This window comes from Oenanthe melanoleuca, chromosome 20 (assembly GCF_029582105.1).
Source record: "Oenanthe melanoleuca isolate GR-GAL-2019-014 chromosome 20, OMel1.0, whole genome shotgun sequence".
Taxonomy (NCBI): domain Eukaryota; kingdom Metazoa; phylum Chordata; class Aves; order Passeriformes; family Muscicapidae; genus Oenanthe; species Oenanthe melanoleuca.
The window spans coordinates 295,448-315,541 of record NC_079353.1 but is presented as its reverse complement, the minus strand read 5'-3'; the positions used below and the strand labels follow the sequence as shown (position 1 = coordinate 315,541).

General features: G+C 44.2%; 1 protein-coding gene across 4 annotated transcripts in view; it reads left to right on the top strand.

The window, feature by feature from the left end:
• The first annotated feature begins 7,070 nt into the window (after positions 1 to 7,070).
• PREX1 (phosphatidylinositol-3,4,5-trisphosphate dependent Rac exchange factor 1) overlaps positions 7,071 to 20,094 on the top strand; it is a 116,693-nt gene continuing 103,669 nt past the window's right edge. For 3 of the 4 annotated variants that reach the window (XM_056507750.1, XM_056507749.1, XM_056507748.1), the window contains exon 1: positions 7,071 to 7,425. In XM_056507750.1, the coding sequence (XP_056363725.1) occupies positions 7,267 to 7,425 (159 nt within the window). In that variant the 5' untranslated portion in view covers positions 7,071 to 7,266. Of the gene's footprint in view, positions 7,426 to 12,299; positions 12,358 to 20,094 lie in introns of those variants that run through there. The other variant, XM_056507751.1, reaches the window with a different exon arrangement.

Here is a 20,094-nt window from a genome sequence, read left to right as displayed (position 1 = left end):
TACCAATGGCTTCCTGTCAAGACTTGTATTTACACTGTAATTCAAATGAAAATGTTCTGTGATTTCATGAGTGACATTGTCAGTTTAAGGGTATTTTTATTGCTATACTTTTAATGTTTCTGCACAAGATCAACCAGAGAAAAGGAAAAAAGCCTGTTCTGAACATATCAATAGTACAAAAAAGTCTGATTCCCCCTCCCTAGTGAGACTGCTGTAGTTGATTAGTATTCTGTTCGAGCTGGTGATGATTTCCTAGAATATCTTTCTCCCCCTACACTGTGAACTCACAGCCCATGCACTGACCTTTTAAAAGTGGTATAATTCCAAGGTCTGCATCCAGTGTTGATGCAGGTAGTTGTGCTAGGCTATAGTTTCACAAATGGCTTTAAACTGATCTTCAGGTGAGTTACTGCCAGAGGAGGCAATCCCATCCTCCCAGCCCTGCCCAGCCCTGCCCTTACCACAGGACTGAACACCTCCTCTCATACCAGTAGCTCTGGGGGGTTGCACCCTGATACTGTCAGGGAGCAAATCTGAATAAAAAAGGAGCTTTTGTTTATTTGCCTTCCAGTTAATTTGAGCTGGATCAGCTGATCAGTTCCTGATACTGTTCACCACAGTGTCACAAAGGAAGTGGTGAAAACATGCAGCAAAGTCAAAAGGGTAGCTCACACTTCAGTTAACTCAAGTTCAACAATAAAAACACAGTTACACACAGGACTAAATATTTCCCAGTTACATGAATTCAGTCTTATAGATACAAAATTTGTGCACTACAATAACCATGGAGAGAGTTTCATACTGGATACAAGGTGCACAGGGAGCCTATAAATGGCAAAATTATGTATTATGACCAAGCTCTCTATTTTGTGCTGATGTGATATCAAACTGGCTCGGCCCATCCTTAGCAAAGATCTTTAATTTATCAAATGTAGACCTCCATTACTCATAGTATTTAGTGGAGAAGAATTCAAATATTGTCTCACAAATGCATGTTAGCTTACTCATATACTCCAGTATATGAAAGAAAATCTGACCAAAATTGCAGGTGCAGACAACAAATGCCAACACTTCCATCTCTGTAGAGCTGCATTGGGAAAACCAAGTGCCAGAGATGCAGGAGATGCAGCAGCTCGTTCTGGGAGGTTTGCTCCTTTTCCTCACCTAGCACACGGCGTGGGCCCAGCCCAGTCCGTCCCTCAGGCATGCTCTGATCTTAAGCTGAGAACAGTTCACCAAAGCCCTTCAGCACACTGGACGGCAGCAATGACAGACTGCTGAGCTAGTGCAAATCCCCTGCTCCAAAATCATCACCACCACTCAGGTGCATCGGGAACAGCAGAGAGTGGAACTGGAGAAAGGGAGAGCAGGTGGATGTATGCCACATATTCCACACATACTTATGTGCCATAAAAGATTTTCTTCTCTGATCTTCAACTCTCAGTTCCACAGAAGATTCTTCCCAGCTTTAGTTGTGAAAACACCACGAGTTTTGAACTGGCTACATAGTTCCAGCCTCCAGTTTCTCATTACAACTTCTATACATTGGTTGTGCTGACACAGAGGAAGGTGGCTTTTCCTGCTTGATGTACTGGCAGAGGAAATAATGCAAACATAGTCAGTAAGAGGTAATTTATAACAAAAACAAAAACAAGCACTATTTTTCACATTATTTTTACTTTATGTATTTACAGAGAACAAAATACAGCAAGTGAACCTTGATTGTGTTAGCTCAGGGCAAATACCTACATGCATACAATCTGCAAAGCTTCCAGCAGTCTTTTCAAGTACCTCCCCAAAAGAATAAATTCTGTAAGAATGTTAATTTGTCAGGGAAAAATGTAAGGAGTTGCAAATTTGTAGATGGTCTCATATGGGGAAAAATCACTTGGAACAACTCCAGTTTAATTTAATCAAAATCTGACAAACTTCCAATTTGAAAAGAAAAAAAAAAAAGAATTTGCTTTTTTTTTTTTTTAATTGTCCTCCTTCCAGTATATTGAAGTCTGATGCATCTTCTTTTCTTTAGATAAATATACCTGAGCCTGCTGTCAAGGCAATGCTTCTCCATTGTTGGCTTTAGAGGGTAAAGATCAGATCATATAGCATTATGTCAGGAGTGATAGAAACACTTTCTGCAGCTGACTTAAAACTACTTAAAAAACCCTGAATTGAGAAGGACTATTGATTAATTAAACCAAAAATCTTCTCTCAGTTCAAGAGCTCAGTGAGAACCCTTAATTACATAATCAAAAATTATGTCAGGAAAGAACATAATGAAAATCTAATTATGCATTTTTTAGTACATTATTAGTTTTAAGTAGGTGGGTATGATTGAGGAAGAGCAAAAGAGGGGAAATATGATAAAAGAAGTGAATCAGGCAGTGGAAAGAAAAGAGGTATCAGAGGAGTGAGTAATAGCAAATACTGCCTTCTCTCAGAGTGTGTTCCGAAATTGAATGTTTTGGCTTGACTACAGACTGTACAAAATAACACAAGTTTCTTCCCCAATTATATGTGTTTAGAATTTGGCACAAATCTGAAACCTCTGGAAAGGAAATAAGCTGTATTTCCGAGTAATTAGTGAGTTCAATACCAAGAATATTTTAAACAAGTTTTGTCCATCTCCCCATACCTCCTGGGAAGGCTGCAACTCGCCATTCTCATTGTGTGTCCCTCTGCCAAGTGAGACACTGAAGTAACATTTTACAAAAGCTTGTGTGCAGGTCCCATGACACGGTTTATAGCACCTCCCTCTTTCCTCTCAAATCCCAAATCCTTTTGGTCATGAAGTGACAGTTTGTCTAGGGTACTGGAGTTCTGGAACAAGTGGGGACGCCAAGGAGAAGCCCAGCCCTGGGCACTGCTTTCATCGCAGCAACCTCAGGGTACAATCAGAGCTGCTGGCTGGAAACTCGTGTGACATTGTGGGGCCCTTTAAGTGGGCTCTGTTTTGCACGTGTTTACAGCACTCTTGGGCAGCCACTTCATACCTGTGCATCTCAGTTCCCCTGTTTTCAAGTGGATGTAATACTTATGTCCTTCTACCACACACCATGTGTCTAATTAAGTGCTTTCAGAGTTTAACCAAATGTGTGTATTATATTATCCTCTAATCACTGAGAATTCCATCCAACCCTTCCTAGCAATTATTTTTCTTTGTTCACCATGTTCTAAGCCTCTATTTGTTCCAAGTCACTCTGCTGTCAAGTTACCTGAGCATCTTTATCTTAAGTCTATTTTTAGGCAGATGTTAAAAAGAGAAATGCAAATGCTCCACTGGCAGTCTAGGTTCTTGAAGAGTGGGAAGCTAAGAAATTATTTCTGCAAAGCTCACTGCAAACTACCTCCATATATCTTGCTTGAAAATTAATCGTTTGTAGAAATCAAAGGGATTAGTTCTTAGCTAGAATAAATCAGTGGCTTTAGAAAAATCAGTTATCTGCAATGAATTATATAGGGGCAAGTGGAAGGTGACTCTTGTCCGCTGCACACTGACCAGAATCTGATTTTAATCACACACATGGAAATCTCTATTAACTACATAATTTTGATTGAAGTTTCTAGAATTACTCTGTGTATCTACAGATTTAAATGAGCTGCTGCCATTCAATAAACAGGTGCTGGAGTCATCTCACACAACTTTCTGGGGCTTTCCTGGAGCCTTCAGCAGGCCAAGAGTGAATAACATTTTCTTCTACAAGGCTGAATACTGCCAGTGTGCAATCAAACACATCGTGGATGATTCTTTTCTTTGGTATTGTGATACCATGTGGAAACCTTACCACCTTGCTGCTACTGGAGAAAGGACATAAAAATGTAACAGCTGCAAACAACATACATGCATGTGAAAATTAATTACATCTTCACGAAAAACCTTGAATTCACGGTAATTGATGTCAGACTATTGTAATTGACTCCCTGACTGTTTTACAAAGTAACAGTATTTTTTTGTTTGCTTTTGAAGTGCGCACTTGAAAACACATATTGGCAGTAAAAATTCTCTTCAAACTGAACAGTTGTTGTAAATTTCTTCCTTTTAAAAAATAAAAAATTAAAATGAAGCAAAAAGAAAACAAGCTAGAAATAACATTTTCAGATGGAGTTTCAGTCAGTTATCAGATAGTAGCCCTTCAATAATAAAAGAGCTTGCTGGCTAATTACATATTATTTGTCTTTAAAATAAAAGTCCATGCTAGCAAATAATGGAATATCCATTTAAAAGTAAGGATTATGTGCATATCTGCAATAATTTGGACTTAACCAAAATGAATTTTCCTACAGCCAAAAGAAAACACTTTCTAAAAAGGAGTGAAAAATCTGCCTTTAATTTTAATGGAAGCCTTTTTCCTTATTGTTTTAATCCTTCCAGTGACATCCTTTTTAAAATCCTTACAGAGTAATCAGTTTTCAATACTGCCACTAAAGCTGGAGGAGTGTTTTGAAGCAGTGTAGCTTGTGTACCACGGTGACAAAAAGGCACTCACCCTCCAGCGGTGGCAGCATCGCCCCGGTAACATCCTATGAGCTGTGATGGGCTTCTGTCTCAGAACTTGCTGAGAAATGAAATTATTATAGGATTTTTGAGGAAAACACGGGAAACAGAGATAGTAAAATAACAACTTTGAAACGATCAACTTTCTTACTCAGCCACAGGATGGGGGCGTAGCTTTGGTGATGGTGATTTCTCCTAGCAGGGTACATTGTTATTCAATTATGATTTTTAAAAGAAAGTCTTGCCTCCTGCCCCAAACAGAAAAAATAATAATTATAAAAAGAAAGATGATTTTTAAAAAGAGATCAGCTGGACACAAAATGAGTTAATAAATGAAAGTGTTGTAGTGACTTTCAGAAGAAAAGGTTAAATGTAAATAACTTGAAAGAAAAGCAGTGAATTTAGAGTCTAATCTGCGCTTGTGGAGATTCCGTTTCCCCGTCCATGTCGCACAGCCGCTCTGCAATGCTCTCCCACATCCCGGAGCGCTCCTCAGCGCAGCCGAGACCGGCACGGAGCCCGGGGTCACCCTGGCCAGTCCCTCCGCCCGGTGCTTCCCCCCTGAGCCCCGGCACGCAGCGACAGAAGAGCCATTTCTGCACCTTAGTGTCCCTTGTGCTGCGGGCACTCCTGCTGCGGCCGCAGGGCCGGGGAGCGGCTCTGCAGCCACGGAGGTGAGTGAGGGCTGTGTGCGGGACGGGATGGGGGAGCGCGGCTGCGAGGCCGTGTGAGGGGCTGTGTGCGTGAGGGGCTGTGTGCGTGTGTGTGAGGGGCTGTGTGCGTGTGTGTGAGGGGCTGTGTGCGTGAGGGGCTGTGTGTGTGAGGGGTTGTGTGTGTGAGGGGCTGTGTGCGTGTGTGTGAGGGGCTGTATGCCTGAGGGGCTCTGTGTGTGTGTGTGCGTGAGGGACTGTGTGTGTGAGGGGCTGTGTGCGTGTGTGTGAGGGGCTGTGTGCGTGAGGGGCTGTGTGCGTGAGGGGCTGTGTGTGTGAGGGGTTGTGTGTGTGAGGGGCTGTGTGCGTGTGTGTGAGGGGTTGTGTGCGTGAGGGGCTGTGTGTGTGAGGGGCTGTGTGCGTGTGTGTGAGGGGCTGTGTGCCTGAGGGGCTCTGTGTGTGTGTGTGCGTGAGGGACTGTGTGTGTGAGGGGCTGTGTGCGTGTGTGTGAGGGGCTGTGTGCGTGAGGGGCTGTGTGCGTGAGGGGCTGTGTGCGTGAGGGGTTGTGTGTGTGAGGGGCTGTGTGCGTGTGTGTGAGGGGTTGTGTGCGTGAGGGGCTGTGTGTGTGAGGGGCTGTGTGCGTGTGTGTGAGGGGCTGTGTGCGTGAGGGGCTGTATGTGTGAGGGGCTGTGTGCGTGAGGGGCTGTGTGCGTGAGGGGCTGTGTGTGTGAGGGGTTGTGTGTGTGAGGGGCTGTGTGCGTGTGTGTGAGGGGTTGTGTGCGTGAGGGGCTGTGTGTGTGAGGGGCTGTGTGCGTGTGTGTGAGGGGCTGTGTGCCTGAGGGGCTCTGTGTGTGTGTGTGCGTGAGGGACTGTGTGTGTGAGGGGCTGTGTGCGTGTGTGTGAGGGGCTGTGTGCGTGAGGGGCTGTGTGCGTGAGGGGCTGTGTGCGTGAGGGGTTGTGTGTGTGAGGGGCTGTGTGCGTGTGTGTGAGGGGTTGTGTGCGTGAGGGGCTGTGTGTGTGAGGGGCTGTGTGCGTGTGTGTGAGGGGCTGTGTGCGTGAGGGGCTGTATGTGTGAGGGGTTGTGTGTGTGAGGGGCTGTGTGCGTCAGGGGCTCTGTGTGTGTGCGTGCGTGAGGGACTGTGTGTGTGAGGGGCTGTGTGCGTGAGGGGCTGTGTGCGTGTATGTGAGAGGCTGTGCGCGTGTGTGTGAGGGGCTGTGTGTGTGAGGGACTGTGTGCGTGTGTGTGAGAGGCTGTGCGCGTGTGTGTGAGGGGCTGTGCGCGTGTGTGTGAGGGACTGTGTGCGTGTGTGTTAGGGGTTGTGTGTGTGAGGGGCTGTGTGCGTGAGGGGCTCTGTGTGTGTGCGTGAGGGGCTGTGTGCGTGAGGGGCTCTGTGTGTGTGCGTGCGTGAGGGACTGTGTGCGTGAGGGGCTGTGTGCGTGTGTGTGAGGGGCTGTGTGGGTGTGTGTGAGGGGTTGTGTGTGTGAGCGGCTGTGTGTGTGAGGGGTTGTGTGCGTGAGGGGCTCTGTGTGTGTGCGTGCGTGAGGGACTGTGTGTGTGAGAGGTTGTGTGCGTGAGGGGCTGTGTGCGTGTGTGTGAGGGGTTTTGTGTGTGTGTGTGTGTGTGTGTGTGTGTGTGTGTGTGTGTGTGTGTGTGTGTGTGTGAGAGAGAGAGGCTGTGTGCGTGAGGGGCTGTGTGTGTGTGTGTGTGTGTGCGTGTGTGTTTTGTGTGTGAGGCGCTGTGTGTGTGAGGAGGACAGGCCGCTATGACGGTGCGCAGCTCGAGGAGATGGAGCCAGGCGCTATGCGGGTATGCTGAGCAAGGAGCCGAGGCAGCCGCGCTGCCGTCGCTGGTCCCGCCCCGCTGCCCTCCGCCGGCCCGCGGGGCCGGGCTCCGCCGCCTGCGCCCGCCCCGTCCCTGCCTCCCCCGCTCCCCTCTCTCCCCAGGGACTTCCCTTGGCCCCTCTGCTCGGCGGTGCCGCGCCGCTATCCCGGCATGTCCCGCAGCCGGGCTTCGCCCAGTGCCCGGCTCCTATGAGGGCTCCGCCCGCGGCGAGGCAGTGCCGCGGGGCCATGGGGGGCTACTGAGGGAGCGGGAGCAGAGCGCCCGGCCCGCCCGCCACCATGGAGCCGCCACCTCAGCCGCCCGGCGCCCCCGGCGCCGCCGAGCCCGCCGGCTGCCCCAAGGACACCGACCGCCAGCTGCGCCTCCGCCTCTGCGTCCTCAACGAGATCCTCAGCACCGAGCGCGACTACGTGGGGACCCTCCGCTTCCTGCAGTCGGTGAGCCGCACCGCGGGGCCGGGAGCGCCCTCGGGGCCGGGAGCGCCCTCGGGGCCGGGCGGGCGGGCCGCGGGCGGCGGGGCACAAGTTGTGGAAGTATCCGTGGCCGGGTCCGCGCCGCTGAGAAGGAGTTTGTGTTGGAGAGGCCCGGGGCGGGGGCGAGCGCGGGGCCGGCACAGGCGCGGCGGGTCCCTCGGCCCCGGCGCGGAGCGGGGGCAGCGCCGGCCCCGCAGCGCTCCGGCCCCGCGGGGTGGCCGCAGCGGCCCGGGGAGCTGATCCGCTCTCTCAGCGCCTCGTCCCTTTGGTGGTTCTTGTTTAGAAGTTGCTTTTACACCCACTTGGAAAATCTAACCTTACTGACAGTTATTTACAAATAAATACTGTACATCTGTCTTTGTTTAATGGTAAACAGAATTTTGTGATTGTGCCGGGTGTGTCTGTGCATGTGGAAACAATTATACCTGCCTCTGAAATTATTCACGGGCTAGTTCAGAAGAAAAAAATCCATCTGGATATTTCCATTTTCCTATATAGGTTCTAAATGTGGAATTCATCTGGGTACCACCAGACTCCTGCAAATAACTAGGACAGCTTGCAGTAAAAGTTACTAGATAACATATACATCATTAAAAAAAAAAAAAAAAAAAAAAAAGAAGAAGAAACTAGTGATCACACAGAGATCAAGAATCAAAGCAAAGGAAGTCTCTGCAGAGACTTCTAAAAAAATTGGTCAGGGCAGGAATTTTTTCTGGTGTTTTCCTAGATAAAGACTAAACTCTGGTTTCATCTAAAAGGGCTTATACCCTGAGCCCCTTTTGACCTGTCCTTCTGGCAAGATTTTTGTTTGTTTGCTTTTTAAAATCAGTTTGTCTTCAGTGTTCTTCAGATTCACCAAAGTGGCAAACTGTGTAGCTTAAAATATAAATGACAAGGATGTGGTTGCTTTATGAACTAGTCTCTACTTGAACCCTCCTCTCTCCAGTAGTTGAACTCGGAGCCTTTAATTTGAGTTTTCCAATTGAAGTCCCAGTTGTATGCCAGTTAGCTTCATTTAGAACTGTGGTTCTGTCTTAGTGCAGGGAGGTTTTCTTCTAAAAGCTGTAAGATGTAGAAGAGCCCCACCCTACAGACAAAACAAAACCAAAATCCCTCAGAAAACTCCTCTGTCCTAAGTACTGAATTTGAGGATTTTTTTAGCTGCAGGCTAGAATGTAGATTCAAGCTACATATATTTTTAATTCCAGTTCTTTCAGCTGAATGTATTCGCAGTGTTAGCTAAATGGGATTTTCATGTATTGAAAAAATCAAAACAGGTCTTTTATTTATTTGTGTTCATTAACTTAGCCGTTTTCCTTAGAGCAGTAGTGAGCAATACGCCCTAGGTAATGGCAGGAGAAGATCGTGGTCCTGGCTGGCACTGCTGGCAGTCAGAGCCCTTCTGAGGCACTTTTTCACAGTATTATCTTGTGGTCTTAGTTCTGGAAGTGCAGCTTCAACCCTGCAGAATTTGTGTTTTGTTCATTATGTTTGAGTAAAGCACTGAGGGATAGGATCTTTCTCATCTTTGGGCCTTAGTTTAAAGAGCATTCCTGCACAGGTTTAACTTGGTGCACACGTCAAATATTCATGTGCTGTCCTAAGTAATGTCAGTTTCTTCAGTCATTGACCTACATCTTATGGCCTGAATCTCTGTACAACTGCTTTTGGATAGCTGAATGGTGTTAGCCCCGAGGAGAGGAGAGCGAGGATCTACAGCACTGTGTCAGGGTAAAAGGAGCTGTAGTGGGATTAAATTTTTTAAAAGTGAAATTTGGAGTGTGAAATATTTTCTGCATAAATGATGTGGATGGCCATAACTTAATCCTTCTAACAAGACAGCCCCCAAGAAAGAATTCTGCCCCACCTCCCACACTGGACAGGAACGTGCAAGAATAATATCATCTATATAATCACTGGGATTAGATGCAGTTATAAAAGTTTTGATCTATGACACTGATGAAAGTACTGCTGTACTTTGCTGCATTCTCAGCTCTGCTTGGCCTCACAAATGCAGACCACATAACTCTGGTTTGTTGGCTCCCCTGGGCATGCTGGCATTGCTGCACTGGAGCCACCCCTCGTGGCCCATGGATCTGTGTTCCTGTTCGACCCCTTGTGCCCCATGGATCTGTGTTCCTGTTCCACCCCTCGTGCCCCATGGATCTGTGTTCCTGTTCCACCCCTCGTGCCCCATGGATCTGTGTTCCTGTTCCACCCCTCATGCCCCATGGATCTGTGTTCCTGTTCCACCCCTCGTGCCCCATGGATCTGTGTTTCCCCAGCTCGTTTCTGGGTGGGCAGCACTTACCCAGTGTGCAATAAGTGCACACTGTTCTGCTTCCTGGGATAACACAGTTGGTTACCACTCCACTGTGACTGGGCAAGGCTGATTGTTTTCTCTATAGTGTGAGTTGCACTGAAATGCTTTGTTCTCCATATGATTTTGGCTGCACTGAAAGACTGCAGTTCTGTGCAGGTGTACTGCAGTACCCAAATATTCTGGAAACTTATTCCTGTCAAAAAGGAGATGAGACAGATGTGTAGTATGGGTTCCTTTGCTCAAAAAACTTCAACAGCTTGGGTTAAGTAAAGGAAGGCTAAATCTCCTATCTTCTATCATCATAATGAGTTTCCCCCAAGTAGGCTGGGACAGTTGTGCTTATGTGAGGGAATCTGTGCTCTTGGTTAAATATTTGCCATTGAAGCCCTAGTCCTCATTGAGTGTTCTGAATAAACAATGTTTTAAAAAGCAAACAGCTATATTCTATGGCTTTATTCACAGCACTGAAGTTGCTTGCTAGCAGCAGCTTCCTGTGTTCCCTGCTAATGTACAAGAATCTCTTAAGTATTTAGAATCTTGTAAGTATATGATACTACGCATTTGCAAATAAGTCAAAGTAACTTCAATTTACTTACAGTATTTTAATCTGTTTTGGGAGATGAATATGTGATCATGTTTAAGGAAAAGTTTCCTTTTTCTTTTCTTTTTCTATGCTTAGAAACGTTTCCCCACTAAGCTGCAGGGGAAGATAGGTTCATTATTAGCATAAAGACTCAGTCCTTATTTGCTTTGCCTAAAAGATTGTGGTGCATATTTTGCTTTCGTAAATCAATAAGGTGAGTATATATAGTTTAATACAAAGTATAATTAAAGTTATAATTAAATAATTAAAGTTGTAGAACATAGAGTTTTATTTTCTAACAATAAAAATTGTTAATCACTGTTAAGAGTATTTTATTGTGTATTTAATGAAAATGCTACATGTGTTTATTTATTTAAATGAAACAGTCTCTAGAATCTGTTATGTTTTATACCTAAAGTAATTTTGACAAATGGAGTTGCAAATTTAACTTAGATGTCCTATTATTTTTTCATTTTGTGTGTGATTTGTAGTAATTTTTTTGCATTTGATTTTGGACATGAGAAGATGTTCCTAGTTAGCTTAGCTCCTGTTTAGTTTCTGGTACTGCTGTTGATACTTGTATTATGTGTGTGTGTATATATATATTATATAGGTATATATATATATATATATATATATATATATATATATATATATGTATATATATATAATGTGTATTATCTATTATAGTATAATATTTCATATATATTTTCAATGTATCATAACTATGGAGAGAATGAAACTTGTTCCACATCTTACCAAGGTGAGGTGATCAATTCCAAGGGATATAGCTGTTTTTTGAAACAGAGTCTGGATTTTACATTAAATTGTAATATAATACAGATATGATACTATATGTATACCATTATTTCAATAGTCTGAGCTGTCCTAGATATTTCCTCACAATAAGGAAGGAGAGGGGACAACTCTTTTCTACCAGCTCACAGCTGGTGAACTGAAGTTGCTGATTTAATTACGAATATACACATACAATATTGTGTTCTGTCTTATTTGCCATTTTGTTAGGCAGGGATGGTACTATTGCTAATTATGGAATCATCCTTGAGGAAATGCTGTGTAACTCAGGAGTATTGATAGACAATACTGCAGTTATGCAGCTGTGTTACTAACTGTACTAGTAAAGGCTCATTACACAGCCAGACTTTTTAAGCAGCAGGGAGAGTTGCATGGAGTAGATGGAAATGTACTGCTGCTAACATCATTGAAGAACTGCTGATCACAGAAGCAGCAGAATGGAAAATTGTTAGAACCTAATGGAGCTTCAGTGAAAGTTTCAGGAGTAAGATAAACTTCAAAGATGTAAAAACAGAGAATTCTGTTGGAAGTCTCTGATGTGATCATAAACCATAAGAATTTTCAGTCTTCAGACTTTAGGATTCAATTAATCCTTTTGCCTCTTTTAACTCTGTACTGTATACATGAAATGTTTATATTGTCCTACATAATTTTGTAAATACTTGTTTTTTGTGTGATGGAATCAGAGCGGGTGATAATTTAGTTCGAGTGGGCAGCTGGATAAGTGGCAGCACGTGGCTGGTGGCATGCAGTCCTGTGCAGGGGTAGGGGCTGCCAGCCCTGCTGGAGGTGCAGTGTCTACAGTGCAGCCCTCAGCCCTGCCCGGGCTCTGGGAACTGCTCTTGCTTGGAGTGTCGCTTGGCATGGAGAAGTCATGCAGTTTGTTGGGGAAAGAAAGGCTGTGGTGTGTTTGACTGTTTCATTCCACAGAAATCCAGTCAAATCTGACACTAATATTTCAGTAATTAAAGGCCAGCTCTCTAGTAAGGAGACACAGGAGCCCTGAGCAATTTCAGACATACTCATTGACCATCATTCTGTAGATGAAATAGTGAATACACAGCAGTTAGCTGTCAAGTTTTTCAAGGGGCTTTTTTACCATTTTGTAGATATAATCATGAACTACATGTGGAAGTGTTGGAGCAGCAATTATCCAATACACTGGATTGCAGTGGTAGGTATTTTGTTGCATCACTTCTTTCCCTCTACATTCATTTATTTCATTGAACATTCAGCTCAAACCTGCACGTGCAGCTCCCACAGCTTAGATAACTGCAAATATATAAAGCCAGATTGTTCTCTGCATGGTATATGAATATGTCTCTTTTGTCTTTCCAGAGACAAACCACCAACTTGTGAATTTTAATGTCAGAATGACAGGATGTACTTTTAGCTTGAGCAATTGCTGTTTGTTCTGTGCAGGCATGAAAACAGCAGGAAAGGTGAATTGTTCTTACCAGATAGGTATCAAGTTGGATAAGTAATTGTACCAGTACTATTTTTAGGTTTTAGTGTCGTGCATTCCTTTATTTTTGTATGAAAACTAGAAGTCCACTTCAATCCTATCAATTGTATAAATTTTATGTTAGGATATGAGAAATTAGCCCATGTCGTACAGACTCAAAATATTTATGTTTTGCTCCCCTTTCTTGCCTGCTTTGTAGGTGTAATTGATCTGTCTCTAGGTTTTGCACTCCACCCATCTTGAAACATGATAAGCATCACACGCTTTGTTTGGCCTTCCTCTCCCCCCACCTCCCCTTTCTATTTCACAATCTTGTTTGCATCCAAGATGAGCTCTGGTGCTCTAACAGAGTAGTAAACAGACCATTTGTCTCAACTGTTAGCTGAAGTTTACTGTCCTACCCTGTTCTCTGCCTGTTCACCCTTAGCAGACACAGATAAACGCTGATTCCGATTTCACTTCTGAAAGGTGAACCATATAGTTTGGGCAGTGTTGCTCCTTTATTACAAGACAGCTAAAAGAGCATTTGGGGGACAGAAAGGAGATGGGAAAGGAAATTGTTTGGAAGTTATTTAAATTAGCTCTGCTGATTTGTTATTTTGGATCAGTTGGTCACCTACAGCCAGTTGTTAAAATTGCAAATGATCAAGATGTTCTTCTGTTTAGTTTTAAAGTCACAGAACTTTTTTTTTTTCTTTCTTTTAAAGCCTTGTTCCTGATGTATGTAAATTGAGGAAGATCACAGCTTTCATTTCAAGTGACATTTTTGTTGCCCTTCTGGTTGTAAAGCACGACTTGAAGATAGAACATTAGCAAAACAAAAATACTCCTGAGTTTTTAGGGGCTTTTGTTATGACTCTTGAGTTTGGGGTTGGCAATTCTGCTAGTAGAGTTTTCTGTTTAGACCAAGTGTAGTGCAGAATCAGCGGTTAAAGGCTGAAATGCAAATAGATTAAAAGGTTCTTTTGCCCCAGATACAAAGTAAGAAAGTGAAAGAAACAGTCTGGATGTAGTAAGATGAAGTAAAAATGAGAAACTAAAAAGAAAAACAAAGCAAAGAGAAAGCTCTGAAAATATTTATTCATCTGAGCCTGTGGTCTCGAGAGCCCAGTTTACAGCCACAGGCCTAAGATCAGGGATCAGGGGTGCAGGATCCAGAATACCCAGGTTCTCTCCTGCTCTGAGCTGTATGAGCTTAGTGTGTCGCTTTGAAAATAGTGTGCAGAGCCCATGCCTTTGCAGTGAGGCTTTACAAATCAGTTTTCTAGGAGTACAGGAGGCCTTTTATATGAAAGGTGTTTATTTTTGCGCTCTCACAGAATTCCCATGGTGAGAAAATATCAATAAATCCCCTGTGTTGTTTCACCAGTTTACTGCCATACAGGTGAGAACTAAAACAAATTTCTCTTTGCTTCCCTGAACTCATTCCAGCTTGGTCTGCATCTGTCAGCCTGTATCTCCGACCTACTTTGGTCTTGTTCCATCCTTCGGAATGAGGTGCCTGACCTCGCTCTGGCTCTGCATTTCTCTCCTCTTGGTTGCTACGCTGTGATCAATCAGCCTTTTGGCCGTTTGTCCCTCCCTCTCATTTCAGGCGTGCCAGTTGTTGTTTGAACATGTGCCATGATCTCTGAGGGAGGAGGGACTGCTTGGCTGCCCTGGGCTTTCCCAGAGCCACGCTGGTGCCTCTGCAGCAAAACTCTCCTGCGATAGCACCACGGGAGCAGAGGGAAGGGGGGGACAGAGACCCTGGGCTCTGGTAGGAAAGGGATGGGGGTCAGGAAGTGAATCAAGCATCGCAGAGAGCAGAATATTAGAGGTGCTGGGTACAAAGCTGGATGCATAGTTGATTTTACAGCATTTTCAGCTGATGCTTGCAGGAAGCAGACTGTCCAGATATCCATTATGGGAACTTGTTTGTCCCTAAATATAGGAAGCAAAAAAGTTTAAAAGCTTTGATAATTTTCTACTCCCCAGGTCACACAGTATTTCTGCTGTAGTCAGGAGTACTGGTTTACAGGGGTGGGAAATGAAATTGTTCAATTTTACATTGTATCATAGAATCATGAAAACTAGCCTTGGAGAGAATCTTGACAAACTATCCCATCATGTTCTGATATGGAAAGATCTTAATTTCTGATGGTTTATCCTTGTGTTTAGGTGTTGTTAGTATTAGAAATGTCTTATTAATGCCTAACATAATGTCTAATCTTTTTAGTGCTCTTTTCTCCTTTGTGCCAATCCCTTAAATATTTCAAGAATATTTTCACATTTTGCTTCAGATTATGCTAAATAGTCAAATTGCTTAATTTTCTTTCTAAAAAATGATTTAATTTTACTTCTGATAATTTCTGTGCTGTTATCTGGATTCTCTAATCTGTGTTCTGAACTCTAGTGCCCAAAACACCAGGTGCAGGGCACTCCCAAGGCTTTAGCAGTACTAAGCGAGGCAGTGGGTTACTGAACAGGGTTTGTACAGTAGACGGAGTATTATTGTCACAGGAGAGAAAGGTTTGTCTAAGCTTGTACCTGCATTTGGAGACAACTCATTGCTCATACCAGTGATTATGACTGGCTGTCAGCATAAAGCATTTATGGGAGCAGTCAGGTATTCACACTGCTGGGAGTGCCTGGAAGTGGAGCACTGAGCCCTCCTGAGGGGAAGAGAGTGATGTCTTTGCAGGCCAGCTTTCTTGTGTGCACTTCCTGGCGTTCCCAGAGGCACCCGACACTGAGGGTTTCTGAGGCTTGAGAAAGCAGCATCTCCCAGGCAGTGTCTTCCTTCAGGCACCCAGAGGAGTCTGGGACAGATTAAGCTTTCAAGAAATTACTTATTTCTGTTGCCTGCCTATTGTTTGCTTCTGGCACTTACAAGAAAATATAAAGGGACTGTGTGAACTTCTGTCTTCTCTCCAACTGTAGAATCCCTTTTCTGTTTTTGTCTCCCCAAATGGATTTCCAGCCTGCAATGGTAAAGGCCTTGCACAGTTGTAGTGTGGTTTAGAATGTTGATGGTGATGTATCTTTTGATTTTGATGATGCTCGAAATTCCTGTGTGAATGGCAGCCTGTCCTGGTTACCAGGAGTGAGTACAACCAGAGACAAGGAAAGACTTGAAATAAGCAGCCACGTCGTTTCTCAATCACAAAGACTTCTTGTGGAGCAATGCAATTCATGCAAAGCCATCTCAGCCAGGCTACCTTTGACTGCGTTTTCCCTTCTGGATCACAAATTGAGGCTTGGACCAGGGATTGCACCAACAGCATGCTTGAGATCTGACCAAAGTGTTGTTGGATTTAAATATTGCTGCAGATGAGTCCTGCTTAATTACCCAGTCAGGCGTGATCAAAAGCTTTCACTCTGCCTCTGCAGGTGTGATTAAGTCAAACTGTAGCAGATGTAGAGAGCTGCAGTAGATCTGTATGGGACAGAACCTCAGGGTGGCTGTTTGATTAAAACACCTGCCTTCTGCATGACACCTTCACCCTTCTGTAGATGCCATTCATCTGGAGAGACATTGGCTGCCTTTGAACTGCAGAACTCAAGAGCAGAGTAAGAGAAAACAGCTCTGTGATGGGGAAGCTGTCCCTTCACTCTTCCTGATGAGTCTTCCTCCTTGCTTACACAGCTGAGTGCCATATGTCAGGCCATGAGATGCTGAGTGCCCAAAGCTGAATGTTGCTCTGACAGGCCGCTTCAAACTTAAGGACAGAGAGGCAGAATTGACTGTTCTGGCATTGTGAGTCTCATCTTGGGCCTGTCTGCCCTTTCACCCAGTGCTATCGGCACAAGAGCTTGTTACAAACCAGCTGGCAATGCCACTTCCTACAGTTCTGGAAACAATGACAATTTTATGTCATGCATCTTTGAGCTGCACAGAGGGCCATAGATTTATAAGTGCTGATTATTTAAAGGTTGGTATGAAATGATGGGACTGTGGGACTGAATTACAGGAACATTTAGGTTCATGTGAGGATACTGGGTCATTCTCACTGCTATTCCCATTGCTGAAATTATTTTTGTGGAAGCATATCAGCCATACAAATAATACCTTGTTGCAGTTAATCTGATGTTTCATGACTCATAGAGTAAATTTTGTGACCATTCTTAACCTTTCATTTTGTACTTCTGGTTTTGCTGTGGTCAGTTCTTGTGCCAACACATTAATTTGTTGGTTCCCAAACCACTTTGCTTATCTAAAATGAAGACACTTTTTTTTTTTTAACAAGTGCAGTTGTTTAGTCCTTAAAAATCTTTGTAGACTAATCCTAATTTATTTGGCTCAGTAATACACTTTCAGTTAAAAAAAAAAAGAAGGAGCAAACATCTGATAGGCAGAGTGCTGTTTATATATTCCCTGTGGATTTGTCAGTTGTTAAGTTACCACTAGCTAAGTGATAGGACCAACATTTCCAGGGCTCCTGCCTCAAGCATAAGTTAGAAACTGTTTGGCTGTCTGTTTTGGGTGTGAAACTTGATGAGATTGGGCCAGAAGTTTGGCTTGCATCAGGCTGCTAGTTTAGGGCGAACCAGAGCTGCTGCCGGTGACACCAAACCCACATCCTTTCTGCTGACATGTTTTGGCTCAGGGTGTCAGAATGAGCAAATACTGATCCCTGAGAGGCATATTGCTTGGCTCTTCTCTGAGAACACCTCTTTTACAGAGAGCTTGCTGCAGTCCCTTGTACCAGTGCCCTGACTGCTGAGCTTGCCACCAAGGAGTGATGCTTATCTTTGGGATCTGAGCAATTTACTAAGAAACAGCTTTAAACCCACGAGTCTCTTTTTACTGAATGTCTGCCAGATGTTTGCCACCTTTTTACATGACAGAATGGGCTTAGATTTTAAAAAAGGCTAACAACATCATCCATATCCTCTTACACCTTTTATCTACAGTAAATCACATTAGTGATACCACTTTTGTCTTGGAAGTTTTGCCTGCTCATGCTTTTGGCATCCTAGCATGGTTTGGGTAATTTGGAACAACCTGTCATGGGATACATGAGGGAAATACTTGTCAGGAAGTAGGGGAAAACATTAAAGGTTGCTTTCAGGGATTATTTTGGATGCTGAGGAAGCTGACAATGAGAGGAGTTCCGTGACATTCCAAGTGTGTGTCACTGGTGGAAGGCCTTGCTTTGGCAGCAGACTCCTGATAAGAACTCACTAAAATGCAAATTCTTATCTCAGGTAGGTGGGTGGGTTTCAGCTACACAGCACAGTCTCTGGTCCTATGGCACTTTGTCTAGTCTGGCAACAGCTTTGAATGCATGGTCTCCCAGGGAGCCATGGCTGTAACTGCATCACTACGTGGCTAAAGAAGCCTCTTCCATTCTGTATGAGGGGGCAAATGGATGGCTGTAAAAGTGGTTTGGACTCTCAAACCTGATTCTTAAATAGCATCCATGTTACTGTGGGAAAAGTGGACAAGCTTAATGTAGGTATACATGAGTAGCTATTTGATATGTAGGTCACAGAGCAGAAGGCACGGACTGCAAAAGTTTGTCTCTGCTGTTAGACGTGATCGGTGTTTAATGCCCTGTATTGTTAAGCAAGAGACTTAGGCTACAAATGTCATAAATAAAACAGTGTCAGGCTTTACTCTTTGGCCCTGTGGCCAACTGGCATGATCTGGTCATGTCTTGTCCCATTGAGCTCTGTCTCGAAGCAGGATGGCTGCATTCAGACTGCCTGCTGGGAATGGTCCTTGGCCTATCCTAGCTGGCACCATGCCTGACAATTGTTTGGGGGAATGCTGGCAGGCCCAGGCCAGAGCATGCCAGAAACATTCTCCCAGCTTTCTCCCAGAGCTGCAAGGCTCAGGCTCACGTCCTGGCCCTGTGGGCTCGCCAGTGGAGGCGTGGCCCTAGGTCCCAGCCCAGGCTCTGGCACTCAGTGCTAAAGCAGGCTGTGACATTGCCTCCATGTTCTTGCTTGCTGCTGCCTTCCTTTCCAGTGATGGCAAAGCCCTTGTGCAAGGACAGATAATCTTACTGTAGATGGCTTTTTTTTCACTCCTGTGCGTTCATCCTTCAACTTTTAGAAGACACCAAAATCACTGCACTTAGAGAACAAGAGTAAAAAGCATTTAGAAACAAAATTGGACCACTGAATTGAAAGTATAATCCAGGCTTTTGAACTAAACACAATTGGAAAGAGTATTGGTTTTAGATGAGTGGAAGGAGTCAAAAGGAATCACAGATTAATACTTCTGTATTGAAGTAAATACTTTCATGGTTAGGACGGGTCACAAAGATGTATAACATCCTTGCACAATCTTTCACTATTCACTAGCCATGGTGGTTCTCTAAAAAAATCAGCTGTGGAAAGTTCCTGTTGTTATAAATTAACACTTATGCACAGTTTTTATTAGTTTGCTTTGATTTTTATTGTTGGTTTGGGTTGGGGTTTTTGTCCATTTGCCAAATGCAGCAATTATTCAGTGGGCAAAACAGTCCCTGAAGAAATGTGTGTTTTCCTCTTTTTGACTGTTAAGCAAGCCTTTCTTTCACTAACTGTGCTCAGTTTCATCTTGATTTTTGGCATGGTGAACAGATCAGGCTGATGAAACTTGCTTTGTGGATTGATCTGCTGGTGAAGGGTGCTGGAAGTTTTCTGCAGTTATACTGAGTAGCAGAGGAAAATCATACAAGAAGGAATATGTAGGATGGCACTCTGTTTTGCATGATGTGTGGTAGAGTGCCTTTTGGGGATTCTGCTGCCTCCACAGACTTCATCCTGAGGGGTGCAGAAGCCAGGAGGAGCTGGGGGAGCTCAGTCTGTTCTAGCAGTGCCTATCACCTTGCAGTATCAGCATTTTCTGCTTCTAGAATGTGAGCACCGTGAACAGCAAGGTACATCTGGGATTTCCACTGGGACTTCTGTTTTCTTCCCCATTGAAAAACAGCTAATACACATCTTGGTGTGAAATAAAGCCTGAAAGAACAGCTAGGCTCCTAATGGGCTTTGTCTGTTATACTGTGCATGCACTGTGTCATAAGAGATCTTTTGCACAATATGGACCATCTTTCTTAAGCAGTTGCACAAGAAAAGCCACAATATTTGGAAAATAAAGTATGAATCAAAATTTTTACAGCACACAACCAGAGGAACTGAAATTTGCAAACAACAAGCAAGAATGAAGTTGCAGTGGCAGCAGTTACCATGTCCAGGTGGTGTGTGGAGGCAAGGCTACATGACATCAGTTCTCTTTTAGTGTGTGGGTGAGCTGCTGGGGCAGCATGGTGTCAAAAACCAGCTCAATCTGGTGCAAAGAAATTTTTCAGACTATTTCACTTAGAGGAGAAGAAGATTTTGTTGTGATGTGCATTAAGAATAAAGATACTGGTTTATGCAGCGCTTTTTTGACTGGATCATCTCAAAATAGAGAACCAGTATTTAGCAGTTGGAGAAACTGAGGTGCAGAAAGGCAAAATGAGTTGTCCA